At 41.8% G+C, this 19,709-nt stretch overlaps 1 protein-coding gene across 1 annotated transcript in view; it reads left to right on the top strand.

Annotated features, from left to right (window-relative positions):
* The window catches only part of DDRGK1 (DDRGK domain containing 1), a 38,866-nt gene extending 19,391 nt beyond the window's left edge, over positions 1-19,475 (top strand). The window contains exons 4-9 of the mRNA XM_059845460.1: positions 728-829; positions 10,171-10,293; positions 12,217-12,255; positions 15,236-15,292; positions 15,918-15,966; positions 17,978-19,475. Coding sequence (XP_059701443.1) covers positions 728-829; positions 10,171-10,293; positions 12,217-12,255; positions 15,236-15,292; positions 15,918-15,966; positions 17,978-18,150 — 543 coding nt within the window. The 3' untranslated portion in view covers positions 18,151-19,475. The remainder of the gene's footprint in view (positions 1-727; positions 830-10,170; positions 10,294-12,216; positions 12,256-15,235; positions 15,293-15,917; positions 15,967-17,977) is intronic.
* The last annotated feature ends 234 nt before the right edge of the window (positions 19,476-19,709 follow it).

Here is a 19,709-nt window from a genome sequence, read left to right as displayed (position 1 = left end):
GCATCAGCTGGTGGAGCAAGGAATCTTCTGCTTCATTTTTATTTTTACTTTCCCATGTAGACAGATAAATTCCTTGGATGGGGCTTTTTCTCTGAAACACTCAAAGCCAAATCCTCCCCTGGAATATTTTCTGCTTGTCCTCTTAAATATATTTTCATATTTAAGTATCCTGAAGAGCCTGAAAAAAAAAAATCTTTAAAAAAGGTAAACACAGCAAGACATGACCATTTTTATTTTCCCTCATTTTACAGCAACCTCTTTGTCTTAACAACAAAAATAAAATTATTTTAAGAGACCATTGCAGCTTTTTCTGTTAGAGATTCTGCCCAGGTTAATGATACATTTGAATGCACTTTTTTTACAGGGTGTGTTCCAAATCCTTTTTTTTATTCCTTCTTTATGGTCCTTTCAAAACCTCAAGTGAGGAGAACTGAAATTCCATGACACAACATTGCTTAACATCATTGTTGTAATTAGCTCATGAGCACATTCAGAAATTCATGAGATAAGTGAGGAGGGTAATTTCTAAATTCACCACAATCTTGAGTGTGCTGGAGGGGAGGGGAAGTGAAATGATAGTGGCTTTTTGTTATTATTTTTATTCTTTTTGATCTTTCTTTCTGCGTCTAAAAGGTGGTAAGAAAACCCCCTCATGGTATCATCATATGAAATGTTAAAATGTAGATTCAAAAAGAAGAAGGTTTGGCTTGAATCATGTTTATTTCAGGCTGAAGAAGCAGAGAGAGAAGAAAGGAGAAAACTCGAGTCAAAAAGAGAGGAGGAGAGGAGGAAAGAAGAGGAGAGGATCCGTCTGGAGGAGGAGAGACAGGTGGGAATAATTGTGTTTATTTATGGAAATCCTGAGCCAGCTTTGCTTTGGGGATTGTTTCTGGGGGAGTTCTGTGCCCTGCAGGGTCTGTCCTGCTCCAGCCACCCCCAGGATTTGGAGCTCAGCACTTTGCCCAGCCCAGCTCTGAGTGTCTCCCAAGGATGGAGATCCACAGCTTCCCCTGTTCCCTGGGAGCTGCCAGCTGGAACCAGCAGGGCAGAAAGGGAAAGGCAGCAGCAGCAGCAGCAACTGATTTTGCAAGTGTTGTATGAATTTGTATGATTTCATTCTAATTTTATGTATTTGCATGTGCTTCCCAATTAAAGATTTCTGAGCTGTGCATATGTTAGCAGGAGTGACCCAGAAAAACAGGTACTGCTCAGCTGAAATGCTTCTGAACACTTCTCATTAGTGAGGGAGGAAAACTTGGACTTCAGAGCTGCTTTTTGTGCTCAGGCCATCAGTGCTGGCTGAGAACTTCATGCTCTGGGGCTGCTGCTGCTGCTGCAGGTTGTGTGGTGGAAAGGACAGAGGTGTTCTGCACAGTTCTGAGCTGAAAAATTGCAGCCCTCGGCTCTCACTGTGAATTTTTTTGTGTTTTTTTGGAAATTTGTGTCTCTGCTTCATGGAGATTTATTTTAATTTGCTCCAAGAGCAGGTTGTGTAAGTGGGGTGTGTTACTGATAATATTTTTAAAAGGAAAAGACAATTTTTTCCTTTCCTCTGTTGAGGGCATGAAGGCAGGATAAAGCAATTTTAAAAAATAACTCATACATTACACATACAGATTGTATCCATGAGATCTTCATGTGAATTTCCATTTATTCCCCACAAACCCTTTTCCTTCTGAATTCTCAGTTCCTTTCCATCGGCAGAAATCTTGAATTTCAGGAATTGGAGGGGGAGAATGTCAGCACTGCAACATCAGGAGATGTAGAAAAATCTGAGATTTTATAAAGCAGCTTGACCAAACTTCCAGAGGACCAATAATTCCACAGCTTCCCTTGCAAGAGAGATGTACAAATTATTTTTTTTTCAATATTTTCCTAAAGTTCTGAGAACTTCATGTCCTTGAAACCCTGAATAAGGAGCTGAGGTGACTGCAGTGCTTTGGGGGAGTTGTGACACACTGGCTGGACAGTGACATTAAGTGACACTGGAACTTCCAGTCCCTTGCAGGGTGGCAGCCAGCACAGCACAGCACAGCAGGTGAATTTTTAAGCAAATTCCACCTGAGCTGGGCCATCCTGCTCCTCCAAGGAAGCTGTGGCACAGGACTGAGCTGTTCTGCTGGGATCTCACCTGGGCTTTAGCAATTTAGCTGGGTTAACTCAGGCACAGTTCAAAAGTTCAGTAGAAAATTAAGATGAAATTTCAGCTTCACACAGAAATATTTATTTACCTTCTTTTACTTTGGTTTCTGTTCAGTGGAGGGCTGTGTCATTTATTTTTGGTTGAATGAGGAAACTCTTGTTTTTGTTTCTGGTTCAGTTTGCAGTATTCCTAGTAAAGACTGCACTGCAGCACCTCTATTTCACATGGCTCTGGGAAAAAGAGAAATACAAACTAAATCTCTGATTTTATCTATTTGTGTGTTTGTTTATTTTTAAATGTTGTGCACAACAATCCACAGAGTACTTCCTAGAACTTGGAAATTTGCTCAAATGCCTGAAAATTGCTCAAATCCAGCTTGGTCACTTTGGCCAGTATCTTCCTACTTAAATCCTGTAATTTTAAACTATTTTAGTTTGGTTTAATTATTTGTTTTCCCAGTATTTTATCAGAACAGCAAGCCCAGCCACCAGGCTGCATCAGGAGCAATATTCTGCCTCTCAGAGGAAAGTGCTTTTAATATTTAATTTTTCTGCTTGTGTCTAAGTTGATAATCCAGTAACAGCTGGTCATTTGCAGCATGGATCAAAGTAAATGTGTCTGACAATATTTAATGTCCCTGCTCAGCTGTTTTCTGGTAATTTCAAATTTATCTTCATGGAGCCTGTAACAGGAAACAGAACAATTGAAGAGAGCCTGTCCTTAGGCTCAGAACATCTCATCTTTCCAATCTTGTTACAGGCTGATGTGTGATGGAAAAGGCACAGCCTCTGAGAGGATCATTGGGTTTATGGAATACACAGGATAAAATGTCATTTATTTTCCTCTAGAGGAGGAGTTTTTCAAGTGATGGCTTGTCCCCAGGAAGGCCTTGTGGACTGCACATGTGATGATTCCATTCCCTCATCTGAAAGGCAAAATTCTGAGAGACAGCTCAAGCAGTGACTGACAGGAGATAAAAGCCAGGGTGGAGCTGGTTTTGTGGAGACATTTTGGTCCCTGACATTGCTGTAGTTTATACAATCCCACAAGGCACAAAAAATTCAGTTTATCACTGAATCTTGCCTGAGAAATGTTGCAGTTGTCAGGGACCTCCTTTTCCCCTTCCTCTCCCTGAGCATTTCTGCAGTTCACTGTCAGAGGCAAATCCCCAAAAGAGCACAGCCAGCTTTGCTACCTAAATTCCACTTCAAGCTTTTTTTTTCAGTCTCTTTCCTAAGAACTGCTACTAAAATTATGCTGACAGGTGGGAACTGTACCTTGAGGGAGTTATGGGGGCTAAAATCTTTCCTAGCCTGGAGAAAAATACCCTCTGCTTCTATTTCAATAGATTTGTATGCACTTCTAAATAAAATGTGGTTGCCCCTTGGCTTGAGTGTTGCAAACCAGATCATGTATTTTTAAATTCAAGTTTCCTTTCCAGTGTTCTGCTGAGCTGATTGGCTGCAGGACTCAGGAGGCTCCTTTATAATTGGCATTTGCTTCAGCTCTGCTTTACCCTGGGGATTTCCCTTTCACTCTTGGAGTTTTTTGGTGGTGAGCTGGTTTACCAGCTGACATCTTATCAATGAGAGTGAATTTCCTCTGATGTTGCAAAACAGAATCTTCAGACAAAAACTGGCAGATTGCTCACCCCAAAAAAAAAAGCTCTTTTTCCTTTGCCTGTGCACAGAGATTTTGGTAAATTTGAAATTAAGTGCCTAAATAAACTTAGATTTTGGTAAATTTGCATTTGAGTGCCTAAATGCACTTAGATTTTTGGTAAAATTTCCATTTAAGTGCCTGTATAAAAATGGTTTGGATCTTCAGAGCTGTAGAAATGGGGGTCAACCAGGATCACAAGGATCCTCTGGAAGGTTTGACCCTAAAGTTTTGACTCTTTGATATTTAATCATGGAAGAAGAAGCACCAAATTTTAGTTGTTTTCTTTTGTGAGCAGCAGGATTTGTGTGTGTCTCAGCAGAGCTCTTCATTCATTATCTGGTATTTATATCCATTTTTCCTGCATTACCAGTGCATTTCTGGAGGCTGATGGAGAACTACTCCATAATTGCAATTTCAGCATCAGTTTTCAAGTGTGTATACTTCCCTCAAAATTAATTTCAAGTTGAAAACCTTGCAGAAAAACCTCATTCTCCTCAGATTTTGAGGGGTTTAGGAGACTTTCTGTCTAAGCAGTGAGGAGGGCAGGAATCTTACACAGATTCATCTGCTCTGTGCCAAATTATTCTCTGCAAAATCACTTTGGCTTCCTGCAGAACCTGCCCTGACAATACAAAACCTGGATGCTGTACCAGGAGGGATTCTTTGGTCCATAGCCCTCCAAACATTCAGGATGCTTTTCCTCATCCTAAAAATTCAGGAAACAGCCACAAATAAAGAAATGTCAGAGGGCAGGTGGTGCTTGAAGAGTGTCCAGTGTTTGCTCTGCCTTCCTCACTACCAGGGAGGTTTTCTCCACCCAAGCAGCATCCCAGGACTCCTGAGCAATCTGTGATCCCAAAAATCAGTGTGTACTTCCAGCTGGGAGCCTCAGAGAGATTTTGGGATGCTGTGGTTTTCATCTTTCTGGAAATAATCCCTGGGATTATTTCTGCAGAACCTGCCCTGACAATACAAAACCTGAATTCTGTACAAGGAAGGATTCTTTGATCCATAGCCCTCCAAACACTCAGGATGTTTTCCCTCATCCTAAAAATTCAGGGAAGAGCCACAAATAAAGCATAGACAGGGAGCAGGTGGTGCTTGAAGAGTGTCCAGTGTTTGCTCTGCCTTCCTCACTACCAGGGAGGTTTTCTCCACCCAAGCAGCATCCTGAGCAATCTGTGATCCCAAAAATCAGTGTGTGCTTCCAGCTGGGAGCCTCAGAGAGATTTTGGGATGCTGTGGGTTTCACCTGGTAAAAGGTGTGCTGGAAATCATCCCTGGGATTATTAAGGGGCAAACAGAGGGTGAAAGGAGCCTCACAGCACATCCAGGTCTTTGGTGGGCAGGGTGAGAAAAAGAACAGAAAGCAAAGGTTTGAGTGACTCATTTATTTACTTATTTGTTCAATAAAGATGTGGTCTCAAAGTGGGATAGTTTGTTCTTCACATGCAGTGGAATAAACTAATCAAAAAGAAAATCTTTACCCTGTTCAAGCCCCCAGTCTGGGTAACATTGAGATGGGTGAGGAGAGAGACAAGCCTGCTTCAAAAAAAAAAAGAAATAAAAACTAAAAAAAGAAATAAAAGCAGGCAGCTGAAGATGAGCATCTGCAGTTACCACATTTCCATCTGCTGGGATTTCCCCAGCACCCCACCCATGGCTGGGGGGTGGCCCAGCCACTCTGCTCTGAGCCACGAGCTCAGAAGGGACCTGAGAGCCAAAAATGTGGGGTTTGAAAGGTGGGTTGGAGCTCAGAGGGGACCTGAGAGCCAAAAATGTGGGGTTTGAAAGGTGGGTTGGAGCTCAGAGGGGACCTGAGAGCCAAAAATGTGGGGTTTGAAAGGTGGGTTGGAGCTCAGAGGGGACCTGAGTGCAAAAAATGTGGGGTTTGAGCTCAGAAGGAACCTGAGTGCCCCAATGTGGGGTTTGAAAGGTGGGTTGGAGCTCAGAAGGAACCTGAGTGCCCAAATGAGGGGTTTGAAAGGTGGGTTGGAGCTCAGAGGGGACCTGAGTGCCAAAAATGAGGGGTTTGAGCTCAGAAGGAACCTGAGTGCCCAGATGTGGGGTTTGAAAGGTGGGTTGGAGCTCAGTGCCCTCTCTGTGCCTGGCAGGAAATTCTGAGCTCAGTGTGAGGAGACCCTGAGGGGCTGGGGGTGTTTCTGGGTTATTTGTATGGACCCACTTGAATTTTGTGGGAATTCTGCTGCCTAAGTTTGACCCTGCAGCTCCCACACAGCTGCTTCATGAGCACGTGAGAGGAGAGGGTTAGAGACATGGTCAAACAAAAAAATATTCTGAATAAATAGAAACATTCTAAGTAAATAGAAATATTTTAAATAAATATAAATAAATATTGTCAGCCATCCTGACAGTGCCAGGGTTCCCCTGCTCAGCCTCCACCTTGCTTCTCCCTGGGCACTTGTGCAAAGCCATCTCTCCTCTTGCTCTGAACCAAGCTGCAGTTTGGATAAATCCTTTTTTTTTTCCCCTACAGATTGAATCATAGGTGAATTTAGGTTGTAAAGCATTTGAGGATCTTCATGAATTTTTAATTTTTAGATGGGGGGAAAAAAAGCAGCTGGAAATATTTAGTGTTCTGGAGAAAGCTACAACCAGCAGGAAGCTTTGAGGGCTGCCAAAGCAGTGCCTCAGAGCCCCTGGAAATGCTCTGCTGAGCAAAATTCAGCATCTGGAAAACAAAATCCTCTTGGCACGAGAGGGGCTGGTGGCTGAGTGTTCTGCTCTTCTGCCTTGTTGGGAATGGAAGTGCTGGTAGGAACCTGCTGGGATACTTCCAGAACTGCAAGGTGCTGGTTTTCAGCTGGGGAAGGAGCACAGGAAGGAGCCTTGCTCCTTTTTTAGACCTTCCAGAAGCAGGAAAATGTGTTTTAGTTGTTGTTGCTCTCAGTTACAATGGGACAGTGTCTTCTGATCTTTTCTCTTTTTTTTTGCAGAACTATCTAGAAATTTTTTACCCAAGCAATTTTGAGGTTTTGTGATTGGTTTTTTTTTTTTTTTCTTTTTCCTCCTTTCAAATCCTGCTGAGGTACAACCTCTCTAATAGACATGGGGAATTCTTGTCCTTCCAGGATCAACATTAAATTTAATGCACTTACAAGAAAAGAACAATTGCTGGTGCTTCCAGATGAAATATGGTTCTGTTGTTCTTGGCATCTGGAGTGCATGGAAGGGAAAAAAACTGTTGGATTAATTCTTGTGGTGATGAATGACCCAAAAATGATCTTGTTCTGTCTCTAGTGCTTCCTCAGATCTGTGGATTTTTAATGAGATAGCAGTTTTAAAAACTGGATTTGGCTTTGCAGATACACAAAGGTCCTTTCAGTCCTGTTTTTCTCATTCTTGGATGTTGGCAGGATTCTTTCCCCTGACTTTCTGGGAATTTGAGATAATTGTTTGTATATTTATATTTATATTTATATTTATATCTATTTTTATAAACATTTTTATCTATTTTTATATATTTATATAAAATAAACCTATTTTATATGTTTTATATATTGTCTTTTTCTATATATTTTTATATCTTTATATTTTTACATATTTTTATATATTTATATAAAAATAAAACTATTTTATGTTTTATATATTAATTCTATTTTTTTATCTATACTTTTATATATTTATATATAATAAAACTTTTATATATAAAAATTTTATTTTATATATATTATATCCATATATTTTATATATTTTTAAAATAAACTTTTATGTTTTATATGTTAATTATATTTTATATATTTTATATCTATATATTTTTGCATATTTTGTATATTTTTATAAAAATAAACTATTTTATATGTTTGATATATTCTATTTATATACATTTTATATATTTTTATAATTTTTATATTTATATTTATATTTTTCTATATTTTTAGATATTTATATAAAAATGAAACTATATGTTATATATTAATTCTATTTTCATATCTATATATTTGATATATTTATATAAAAATAAAATGGTTTCATCTATTAATTATATTTACATAATATAATAATTTTTTTCTATATTTAAATAAAAGCAGGACCCAATACTCTTTGTTTTTACCAAAATACATTGTTTTAATTAGATCAATTTTCTATATACTGAATGACCTGTTCATGTTTCTCCCTGTTTTAATGGAACAAATATTTACATTCCATCTCCTTAAGGCAGCAATTACCACATCAATGTCCAAGATACAGCTTTAGAAAATTTATTTATTTCTATTTCTATGTATTTTTATATCTATATATGGATTTATATATTTATATAAAAATAAAACTGTTTTATATATTAATTCTATTTATTTAATACAATTTTTTTTATATTTAAATAAAAACAGGACCAAATACTCTTTGTTTTTTTCTCTTGGAGAAAAACATAACAACTTTGAAATGAAAATAATGGAAACTTGCAAATTTAGGAGTTCTCTGTAAAAAGCAGTTCTTATTTGAAACCTTTTCTAAGCAGTCTGTCACTTTCCCAAACATTAAATCACAATTTTGTTTGGTGAAGGTGTGAATTGCACAGACCCAGGCATCACCAGGTCACTGATGCTGGCCTTGGACTTTCCTGGGCCAGCTTTATTGTGGTTTTTAAGACTTTCATATTTATTTCAGGGTAGGCCATGAGGGTTTTTTATTGCCTGAAAACCTGAAGCTTTTGTTTCACAAACAACATGGAAACAATTCCTTTTGTTAATACAATCATGTCTTGTCTGTGTGCCTAAAACACTTCATGTAATAATTTAGATATTTTTTAATTTTATATATTACCCATGTGGGCACAGTTTGCTGGAGGAAAATTTTCATAAGAAAGAGATTTTCCTTGAAAACTTGATTTTACCTGAAACTTTTACTCCCAGTGTCCTGCAGTGGCAGAGCAGACCTGGGGCCAGTCACCAAAAATGTGAATGTTGCATCAAAGTGCAGGGAGGGGCACCTTTATTGTGGCCTTTAAAACTTTAATATTTATTTCAGGGTAGCCCATGAAGGTTTTTTAAAAGCCTGAAGCTTTTGTTTCACAAACAACATGGAAACAATTCCTTTTGTTAATACAATCATGTCTCATCTGTGTGCCTAAAACACTTCATGTAATAATTTAGATATTATTTAATTTTATATATTACCCATGTGGGCACAGTTTGCTGAAAGAAAGTTTTCATAAGAAAGAGATTTTCCTTGAAAACTTGATTTTACCTGAAACTTTTACTCCCAGTGTCCTGCAGTGGCAGAGCAGACCTGGGGCCAGGAACCAAAAATGTGAATGTTGCATCAAAGTGCAGGGAGGGGCACCTTTATTGTGGCCTTTAAAACTTTAATATTTATTTCAGGGTAGCCCATGAAGGTTTTTTAAAAGCCTGAAGCTTTTGTTTCACAAACAACGTGTAAAAAACTCCTTTTGTTAATACAATCATGCCTTGCCTCCTGTGCCTAAAACACTTTATGTAATTATTTAGATATTTTTTTAATTTTATATATTACCCATGTGGGCACAGTTTGCTGGAAGAAAGTTTTCATAAGAAAGAGATTTTCCTTGAAAATTTGATTTTACTTGAGACTTTTACAGCTTCTCTCCAGCAGTGCAATCCTTGTGAGCACTCCAGTGTCCTGCAGTGGCAGAGCAGACCTGGGGCCAGTCACCAAAAATGTCACTGTTGCATCAAAGTCCAGGGAGGGGCACCTTTATTGTGGCCTTTAAAGCTTTGATATTTATTTCAATATAGGTATGAAGTTTTTTTTTATTGCAGATAACAAAAAGCCTAAGGCTTTTGTTTAACAAACACAAAGTAAAAGTAAAAACTTTGTTAATACAGTCATGCCTTGTCTGTGTGCCTAAAACAATTTATATAATAATTTAGATATTATTTAATTTTATATATTATCCATGTAGGAAGAAATTTTTCATAAGATTTTCCTCGAAAACTTGATTTTACCTGAAACTTTCACAGCTTCTCTCCAGCAGTGCAATCCTTGTGAGCACTCCAGTGTCCTGCAGTGGCAGAGCAGACCTGGGGCCAGTCACCAAAAATGTCAGTGTTGCATCAGAGTGCAGGGAGGGGCAGGGACTTCCTGTGAGGAGCAGCAGATTGATGCAAATGAAGCAGGCAGGTTGCTATTTAAGAGGGTTTCTGTCAGCTCTGCTAAGAGCCAGCCCTGGCTGTGAGATGGTCACTGCCTCCAGGGTGGCTTCTGAAACTCATTGTGCCATCAAGGGACAGCTTAGACTCAGTTTAATAACTTAGACTCAGCTTAAAAACTTTTTATGTGCTGGCTGCAGAGAAGGAAGATGCTGCTTCACTTCAAACCTGATTTGGGAAAGGGCAAACTGACCACTTGTCATCTTTTCTGTCCAGGAAGAGGAAAAAAGGAAGGCAAAGGAAGAAGAGGAGAAGAGAGAATATGAAGAGTACCTGAAGCTGAAGGAGAGTTTTGTGGTTGAAGAGGAAGGGGTTGAAGAATCAATGACAGAGGAGCAGGTATGTGAGGCTGGTTCTGCAGTTCCCCTTCTCCTGTTAGACTTGCTGCATTCTGTCTTGTGTAAAATGAAATTAAAAGTAGGAGTCAGCCAAAGGTTTTTGCTTGTGAAAGCTGAATTGTGTCTGTGGCACAGGTTAACCCTGGAATATTTCCTGGGGAATGCTGCTGTTCCTCATACCAGACTCCTACAGGATGTTTCAGAGTTCTGAGAGAACTTGCTGGAAATGAGTTCTGTCCTCCCTGTGTGTAAGAACTGAAATAAAACTCATTCTGGAATTCAGGTAATCTCTCACTGTCAGCACTCTGCCTTACCCACAGAAACTGAGCCAGTAAAGCTGAATTGGGAGTTTAAAAGTGCCCACAGACTTTGGGGGCAATTATTTGGGTTTGGCTTTATTTTCTACACCAAAAGAGCTGCTGTGAAATGAAATTAAAAACCAAGCTCTTGTCACTAAAGGCTTCTGATAAGGGAATCCTCACTGCTGCTCCTGTGGCTGCCTGCAGAGCTGCTGGGGATGGTGGTTAAAATGTTGTGATATTTGATATAAAATCACAGCAAACCTGAAAAAGTTTTGCTCTTGTTTTGTCTGCTGAAAACCTGTTAGACACAATTTATTTGCTATCACATCCTGGAATTGCTCTTGGGTTGTAGCTGCCAATTTGAGCTGTCCAGTGCATTTCTTGGGAAGGATTTATTTCAGAGCCATGTCTGCATTTGCTGCTGTGCTGAAGAGACTCTGGAATTAAATGGATTTGCTTTAGTGTGACTGAGAGTGGCTTTGTGCCCAGTGTCAAGCATCATTGACTCATTACAGCTTCTCACTGTGGACCCCTTCCCATCAAGAAAAATTCCTCCATCACACCAGGATTAACAGCAAGAGAAGTTCTGTCTGCTGATAGGGAATTGCAGTGAACAGCAAAAAATACACACTTTTATTGACAATTCCTTCAAAAATCTGTCCCTGTCCTGTTAGGAGATGAGATTATCCCTAAATATTGCTGTGTTCCACTTCAAACACCCTTTAAAGCTGGAATGTGGTGATTGGCCATGTCAAGGAGAAATTCATCTCCCTCCAGGTCAGAAGAGAGAAGGTTTTAGGTTCCTCACCTAAAAGAGTTTGAGATGCCTGCATCTCAACCTGAGATCACTTTGGTAGGGATGTTAGGGGAGCTGGAACTTGAATTGCAGGTGATTTAAAAGTCACATTCAGAAATAATAACAGGTACAGAGTTATTTGGAGGCAGCAGAAATGAGAAGGAAAGGAAGTAGTCACCCTGGCCTCGTGGTGGCTGAAGTACTGAAGCCTTTCAGTGTCCTGTTAGCAAAGCTGACCCTGCCTTGTGCTGAAAATCAAGCTCCTGACTCCAGAGCTCACCAGTTAATTAAGGCTGATTGATTCCTGGGCTTCCAGAGGAACCTGATCTCCTTTTAGCTTCAGTGCACAGTGTTTGCATTGCCTCTGCAGTGGAGCTGCTCCCTGGCTTTCAGGTGCATGGCTCTGAAATGCTTGAGCCTCCACAGGTGCTGTGCAGCTGTGCTGCACGTGGCCAGCTGCAGCTCCTGAGTCACTCTGGGTTTTCCTCTGCACACAACGTCCTGGGGGTGTGACTAAATGATGCTCAAACTCACCCAGATGTGGTTGTTTCAGGGTATTTGTGATGTGAAGAATTAAAAATTGTATGGTAACCTTTTGGGAAATACTTAAATTGTACCTGAGCCATGTTCTGTCTCAAAAATACCTGTCATAAATGAAGATTAAATCTAGATTATTTTTCTTCCTAGTGCAATATCTCAGTGTGTGTAGTTAAAATTAAAGAATTATGCAATCTGAGCACTTTAATAGTATTTATCCTCAGCAAGTTTTTGATGCATTTAATGCTCATGAATTCAAAATAATAATTGTTTTCCTTGCTGTCTCCAGTCTCGCAGCTTTCTCATGGAATTCCTGGAATATGTCAAGGTAAGGTGCCTTTGGTTTTTCTCCTTAGATGGTGTGAAACACCTTTGGTCAAAGAGGGACATCTTTACTTCCTCTTTCATTTATTTAAATATTCACCAGTAACCAAAGTGATCCCTTCCATAAGTGTTATTTGCTGAACCAGCACAAACACAATTATCTAAAATAATTTCATTCCAGCTGGGTTCTGGCTTTGGGCAGGATATGGCCTGGTGAATCTCCCTCAGAGTCCATGGAAGCAATGTGTGCTGTGGATTGGGATTTGGGGCATTCAGGCTTTTTTGTTTGTGAGCATCAGCCACTGATTTAGAAACAGTCTCTCCACATGAGCTCAGCAGGAAGGGGAGCTGCTGTACCTGGAGGGTGGTTTTGAGCCTCCAACACTTCCACTGGAAAGCTCAATCCCAACTTTTCCTGTGATTCCTTCACTTTTTTCTATCCATGCAGCTTCCAGTGGTTCTTTACATTCAGGAGGGCAGATTAAGAAGCAGCTGCCTTGTTTTAACCAGGGTGTGTCAGTCTCCTTTCCATCCCATTGTGTGGCTGGGCATTTAAAGTCTGGCCTGGGCTCATTTGTGCTTTTGATCTGGGAGGGCAAATTGCTGTGTCCAAGGTCAGATGCATTTTTCTCCTCTCACTCCAACGCTGCCATGCAAATCTTTTTTCCTAATGAATCCCTTTCTTCCTTCACTGGAATCTGAACTCTCAGGATGTGTGGCCTATGTGAAAGGCTTCTCCAGCAAGCAAATCCCTTGCTGCTGGTATCACTTGATGCTCAGTGAGCTGCTGATCATTTTCTATCCCAAAATCTCACGTTTTGCACGTCCATTATCCCAGCAAAACCCTGAATTTACAGCAGATTTAGAGATGACTCCTCCTCCTCGTGGCTGACTCTCCTTGGGGAGTCCTTTGGAGTGATTGCCAGGCAGTTCTGGACAGGAGCTCAGAGCAGAGCTCTGCTGGGCTCCTCTCTGCCTCCCTTTTACCTCTGTAGGTAAAAAAAGGAGATCCCAGTGTCCCATACAAGCATTGGGAGCTTTCCAGGGGATGACACAGCCAGGGCAGGCTCTGCCCATTGCCCCTGGGGTTGTGGTGGATGGACCAGATTAGTCACAAACTCCCAGTTGAGTGTTTCAGCACAAAATTCTGTATCAGTCACTTCATCTTGACGTCAGAGAAATTAAACTTGGGCTGGAAACCGAAGTCTGAATATTTGACACCTGATTTCCTCTGCAGAACTGGGGCATTGCTTTCTTTCACAAGTTTGAAGTATTTTTCTTTAATCTTGAAAGTGTGCTTAATGTATAGATTATGTATTGCCCTCATCTTCTGTTCTGTTCACAGAAACCATTGACAGGAAGCGGTGCTGAGCTGCTCGTAGCTGTCAGGAAAAAATGTATAAATTAAGAGTAATTGGCATTTAAAAAAAAAATAAAATTGGATTTAGCTCTTCTGTTGAATAATTTCTTATGCTGGTATCATTGACTGGAGATAGCTCACCCTGTACTTCGTTCTTAAGGGTGTTGGGAGCAAAATGCAGCCTCTTGCTGACTTCAGCAGCAGCATCACCCCTAAAATGAAATTATTCAGGAAAATGTGGATGTGTTTTTGTTGCTGAAGGGAAGTTAAGCCTGTCTCTAGAACATGATGCATGTGGAGAAGTGTTTTATTCCCTTGGGACCTCATGTTGTTGTATTCCAGAGTGTGGGGGGTGCACCCCCATCCCACCCCACCCCCTTGGGCTCTCATTCCCAGCAGGATCTGTCTTGGAAAGCTTCCTCTAAACTTGGTCATTGAGGGGGGAATATCTTGAAGTGAAGGTTTAAGTCCTGTTTTTCCTGTTCATGTGGCTTTGCACCAGCCCCCCCAGTCCCTTTAGAAGAAGATGTGACGAATGTTGGCAGTTCCCAGCTCTGAGAACTGAATTCCATGGACTGGTTCCAGTTCCATGTGTTCAGTCCATGGTATTCAGTTCTCTAGCTTGGCTGCATCAAACTTCACAGCTGCTAAATCTGTGTGTGCCTTTCTTTTGGGTCTGGTTTTATTAATGAAAAAGATTCATCTATTTCAGCCTCTCTTGATTTCTTCAGTGGCCTCCCAGTATGCTCTCAAGACCAGAAACAAAGGATTTGATTGTTTGAAGTGTTTAATTTGTTCATGGAGATGCAGCTCCTGTGGCTGTGCATACATGGATTTTAGGAATGTAAACCTGAATATTAACTGGGCTTTCCAACACTTTGGTCTTTTCCAAGCTCCTTACAAACACTGCAGCTAAACAGATGAGTTCCTAAAACTTTGGCAGAGAAGAAAACAGGAACCAAGTAGCTCCAGACAAACCCTGCAGGTGTTTTCTCTGGAGCTCCAGAGAAGCACAAAACCAGATGGGAGCAGTGGTGGCTGTGCCTTGACTGAGAAAAGCTGCAGGAAGAATCTGTCAAAAAGCAAAATGACAATGTGCAGTTCCAGCACTGACAATCTTAATAAGGTGTTGGCTTGCTTAGGAAGATTATTGTGGCCTTAATACACATGACATCAGTAAAACAGAACTAAAGCCCTTAATGCTGCCAGTCTTGCCTGGGTTTTATGTAAGTGCTGATCCACACCAGTGATGGTTTTAAAAGGTGCTTTGAAACATCCCTGAAAGATGAAAGGCATCTTGATAAAACACTCTGGAAATTCAAGGTAGCAGCTGAGAAACTCAGGAGGTGGGGGAGCAGAGTCATGGCTGTTCCCTGTGCTCATCCCAGGGTAAGGAAAGGTCCAGGATCAAGGCTAGTCTTGCCCTAAGTGGGTCAGAGCACTCAGTCTTTCCACAGAGCTCCCTGCTTTAGGTAACCTCAGAGTTTTTCATCACAGGAAAGGAAAAGTTACTTAAAGGAACAGGTTCTGCCTTGTCTGGTTAATGGATTTTTTATTGGAATGGAAAAAAATAAAAAATCACAACTGTCTCATTCATCAGCTTAACTCTTGTTTGTCCCCACAGAAAACCAAGGTTATCCAGCTGGAGGACTTGGCTTCACATCTGGGTTTAAGGACACAGGTAAAAAAAAAAAAAAACAACTGACTTTTGGGGTGGAAGTACTAATGTGCAGTGGGTTATTGCAGGAATTTATCTGGTTAAAATCTAAATTATAATTTCCTTCTGCAGTCATATGACAACAAGAAAAAGGGAGATAGAGCTGTAGAAACCAACAGTTAAGGTGCAGTGGAACTGCCTGCTTGGAGTAACTGTAGAGTAAACCCAGCCATAAATTCAGCAGGTTGCTGCTTTGGGTTGGTAGGAGAGGTTTGCTCCTAAAAGGAGCAGGAAAAGATAGAAAAAACATGGAATTTTTGAGCAAGGACCTCTGTGCTTCATGGAACTTCATGGCACTGCACAGCCTTTCCATGGGAAGATTCCTATAACCCCCTGCTCCTTGAAACAGCCAAGTAATGGCAATAAAAATCTCTTTTAAGGGGTAGGGAATTTAATTGGAACATCCCAAAATACAACAAAAAAATCATCCCTCTAAGACCAAAGGGCTGATTCCATCTCTCTGTGTGAGAGTACTGACTTCCTTAACCCTGAGGGATTCCAAGGTAAACCTCTGGAGCTGATCTGAACATGTGAAATGGTTTTTGTTTCCCTTTTGATCAGTCTGTTACTCCTTTTTCTCTTTGCACAGGATGCAATTAACAGAATCCAGGACCTGATGGCAGATGGCACCCTGACAGGTGACAGCCAAAGCACCAAGGGGATCTTGCTGATGCTGCTGGTGCAGAAAATGCTTTCCCTGTGGCAGAGAGAGAATTCCAGTGTCATTCCTGTTCTAAGGATCTAGTAGGACTTGATAGCTAGATATTTATATTTGATTTCTTTACCCATCTGCTGAAGGCCTTTTGGGGTTGCTGAGCAGCCAGCTGCAAATGGGTTTTTATATTTTATATTTTATTTATAAGGATCTAGTAAGATCTAGTTTTATAAGTTTAATCTAGTTAAATCTATCTAGTTTAATCTCTTTATAATTTTAATTGATATATTTTTAATTTTAATAATTTAAATTTAATAATTGTAATCTATAAATTTAATCTATCTAGTTTAATCTGTTTATAAGGATCTAGTTCTAAGGATCTAGTAGGACCTGATAGCTAGATTTATATTTTATATTTTATTTCTTTACCCATCTGCTGAAGGCCTTTTGGGGTTGCTGAGCAGCCAGCTGCAAATGGGGCCTTCTGAAATCTGAATTTGAGAGGATCCCTGGGATGATTTGGGGTGGTTTCCAAGCCTGGTGGTTAAAGCCAGGACTGGGGTATGGCACGTGGGAGAGGCAGACATCCCAGAGCACTGCAGGATGCTGGAGCCAGTGAAGTGCTTGTTCCCAGCCCTGTCCAAGCTGGAATTGCAGCAGAGACTTAGCAGGAACAAGGCTGGTTTAGAGCTGGGCAGTCTTTTCTTTCCAAGGGTGAAGTAGGGGAAGATACCAGCACAAACGTTTCTTGACCTGATCTTGTGCTGGTAGCTGGAGAACAACTGTCTCAGCAATGTGGGAACCCTTTCAAATGCCCCACAAGTGTCTGAGCAATGTGGAAACCCTTTCAAATGCCCTACAAGTGTCTGAGCAATGTAGAAACCCTTTCAAATGCCCCACAACTGTCTCAGCAATGTGGGAACCCTTTCAAATGCCCTACAAGTGTCTCAGCAATGTGGGAACCCTTTCAAATGCCCTACAACTGTCTCAGCAATGTGGGAACCCTTTCAAATGCTCTACAACTGTCTCAGCAATGTGGGAACCCTTTCAAATGCCCCAGAAATGTCTCAGCAATGTGGAAACCCTTTCAAATGCCCCACAAGTGCTTGGGATGCAGGGAGAAGGATGTGTGCTGTCCTGGCTGGCTGTGCCCACAGCCAGGGAGGCTCTGCCTCAGTGGAATACATAAAACCAGAGTTCTGTTCTCAGTCTGGCTGGAGCCACAGGAGTATGGGAAGTGAGCTGCATTCCCTTCAGAGGGGAAGCTGGAAAGGCTGAGCTGGGCCCCACAAGGGCTCTCAGTGCCCTCCTGGACCCTCCTGCTCTGCCCAGCTGCCTCAGCTGGAAACATCAGCACCAAAACAGCAGGGCTAGGAAGGGGAAGGGTCTGGAGAGGAATCCTTGTGAGGAACAGCTGAGGGCACTTGGCTTGTTCAGCCTGGAGAAGAGGAGGCTGAGGGGAGATTCATCCAATTCTGCAGCTTCCTCCCCAGGGGCCACTCTGATCTCTGACAGGGACAGGGACAGGAGCCAGGGAATGGCTGGGGCTGGTCAGGGAGATTTATGGAGATCAGGGAAAGGTTCTTCCCCCACAGGGTGCTGGGCACTGCCCCAAATGTGCCAAAGCTCCAGGAGAGTCTGGACCACGCTCCCAGAGACAGGGTGGGATTGTTGGGGTGTCTGTGCAGGACCAGGAGCTGGGTCAGTGATCCTGGTGGGTCCCTTCCAGCTCAGGACATTCTGGGATCCCTGCAGCAGCTGCTGTGGAGCTCCCAGCCAGCTGTTCCCAGTGCCAGAAGGTGTTCCTTTGAGCCAAAGGAGCATTCCCAGGGCCCTGGGCTGCTGCTCCAGCACCCAGCAGTGGCCAGGAGAGAAAATCCTGCCTGGCCTAGGTATGGAGGGCTGCCTCAGCAGCTGGAACATCCCCTCCCAAAGCAGTGAGTGATGCTTGGGGGAGGTGAGGGGAGCCTCTCACTGCTCTCTTTGCCCTGCAGGTGTGATTGATGACAGGGGAAAGTTCATCTACATCACTGCAGAGGAGATGGCAGCCGTGGCCCAGTACATCAAGCAGCGAGGCCGAGTGTCCATTGCAGAGCTGGCCCAGGCCAGCAACTCCCTCATCAACCTCCAGCCTGACAGCAGAGCTGTGGCTCCCACCCTGGCCTGAGACACACACTGAGGAGTTGAACCTCTTAATGAATAAAGCACTTAATTAAAAGCAAACGAGAAGCTCCCGGGGCCGTTGGTGGTGCCTGAAGGTAGAGTGATGCTCTTTGGAAGCACCAGTGGCAAACTCAGAAGTTTTGCTTTTCCTTCTTTTAGAACTGCTTTTAAATAGTGAAACTTGATTGTACAAGAGGCTGGCCAGGAGCTCAAACGCTGCTGCACTTGTAGCCCAGGAGGATCAGTATTTTATCCCCTGGCAGCCAGTCTGATGTTGCTATAAACCAGCTTTTTATTGTTTGCAGATTCTGATGTCTGTATCAAATAATTTGGGGTTGTTTGCATTCAGGATTCTCCAGGCTTGCTCTGCTCTATGGAACTGTTGAACTTTGTGATGGGCACAGCATTGGCTGCTGTACCCAGATTGGATGGAAAGAGTAAAAAGGAAATACTCTAAGTGTGTCTTTGTTCTTGCTGAAATATATCCTGAAACTCTGGGAAGAATGGTTGCTCTGTTCAAAATTCCAGGGGCTATTTCAGGAACCTTTGCTATATAAACATGTTTTCTTTGGTTTATGTAACATAAAAAAGTTTGCTTGCAGACAAGCTGCATCATTTCCCTGGAGCCAAGAGACAGAAACCCCTCCAGGGAAGGGCTGAGTGGGCTCATTTCTTTATTCCTTGTGCAGGCCAGTCCTGCTGATACCAACCAGATCCTGGTGATTCATCCTTTGAAGTCAGAGCCAGCTCAGAGTGTCTGAAGGCCTCAGACACCCCCACCCCGTGGCCTCTGTGTTCTGCAGGTCTGGGGGTTTTTAAATAGAAACTTCAGACACTCTGAGTCATGCAATTAATGTTCCAAGTTAATGATTATTAATTGTATGGGTCAGTGTATTTCCTGCATTAGAATATTTATTTTTTCAATCGTTCATTCACTCTCCTTTCTGAAATCAGCAGAATTTATGTGGATAAACAGTAACTGGGGAGGACAAGAGGTTTTGTCCCTGCCAAACTTAGAGGTAACTTGAGCAGACTAAAATCCACCTTATCAGTGGGATGAGACAGCAATAAAACAATGGAAGGAAACATTTCCTTTTCATCTCTGCACTGCTGCTGGATGTCAGAGTGCAGGAGAGTGGAGTTGTTGGTGTGAAAGATCAGCACATCCTGAGTGCTGTGCAACCACAGCCAGCAGAGAGGTTATTTAACATTTGTAAAGTCTCTTACTTCAGGATTGCATATTAAATTTTTTAAAAATATTTGGGTTTGCCACTGTTTTTTGTTCTGTCCTAAACTATTCTTGTAATAAAATCACCAATATTGAAAGAATTGCAGAGGTTTGTGTTAGAAATGGGCAGGACATGACTGTGAGCTCTGCCAGCAGCTGCTCTGCCCTCCTCATCCTCTCCCACCATTTCCATTCCTGTTCTTTTCACCCAGCTGCATCCTCTCAGCACTCAGGAAAACTCATTTTTCTCTCATTTTGGGGGTGCTCTGCTGCATGTGAATTGTGAGGATTTACATGAGCCAGGAGAAAATAATGCAGGTAACAAAAAGCATGAG

This window comes from Haemorhous mexicanus, chromosome 4 (genome assembly GCF_027477595.1).
Source record: "Haemorhous mexicanus isolate bHaeMex1 chromosome 4, bHaeMex1.pri, whole genome shotgun sequence".
NCBI classification, from domain to species: domain Eukaryota; kingdom Metazoa; phylum Chordata; class Aves; order Passeriformes; family Fringillidae; genus Haemorhous; species Haemorhous mexicanus.
This window is presented reverse-complemented; position numbering and strand designations above follow the sequence as displayed.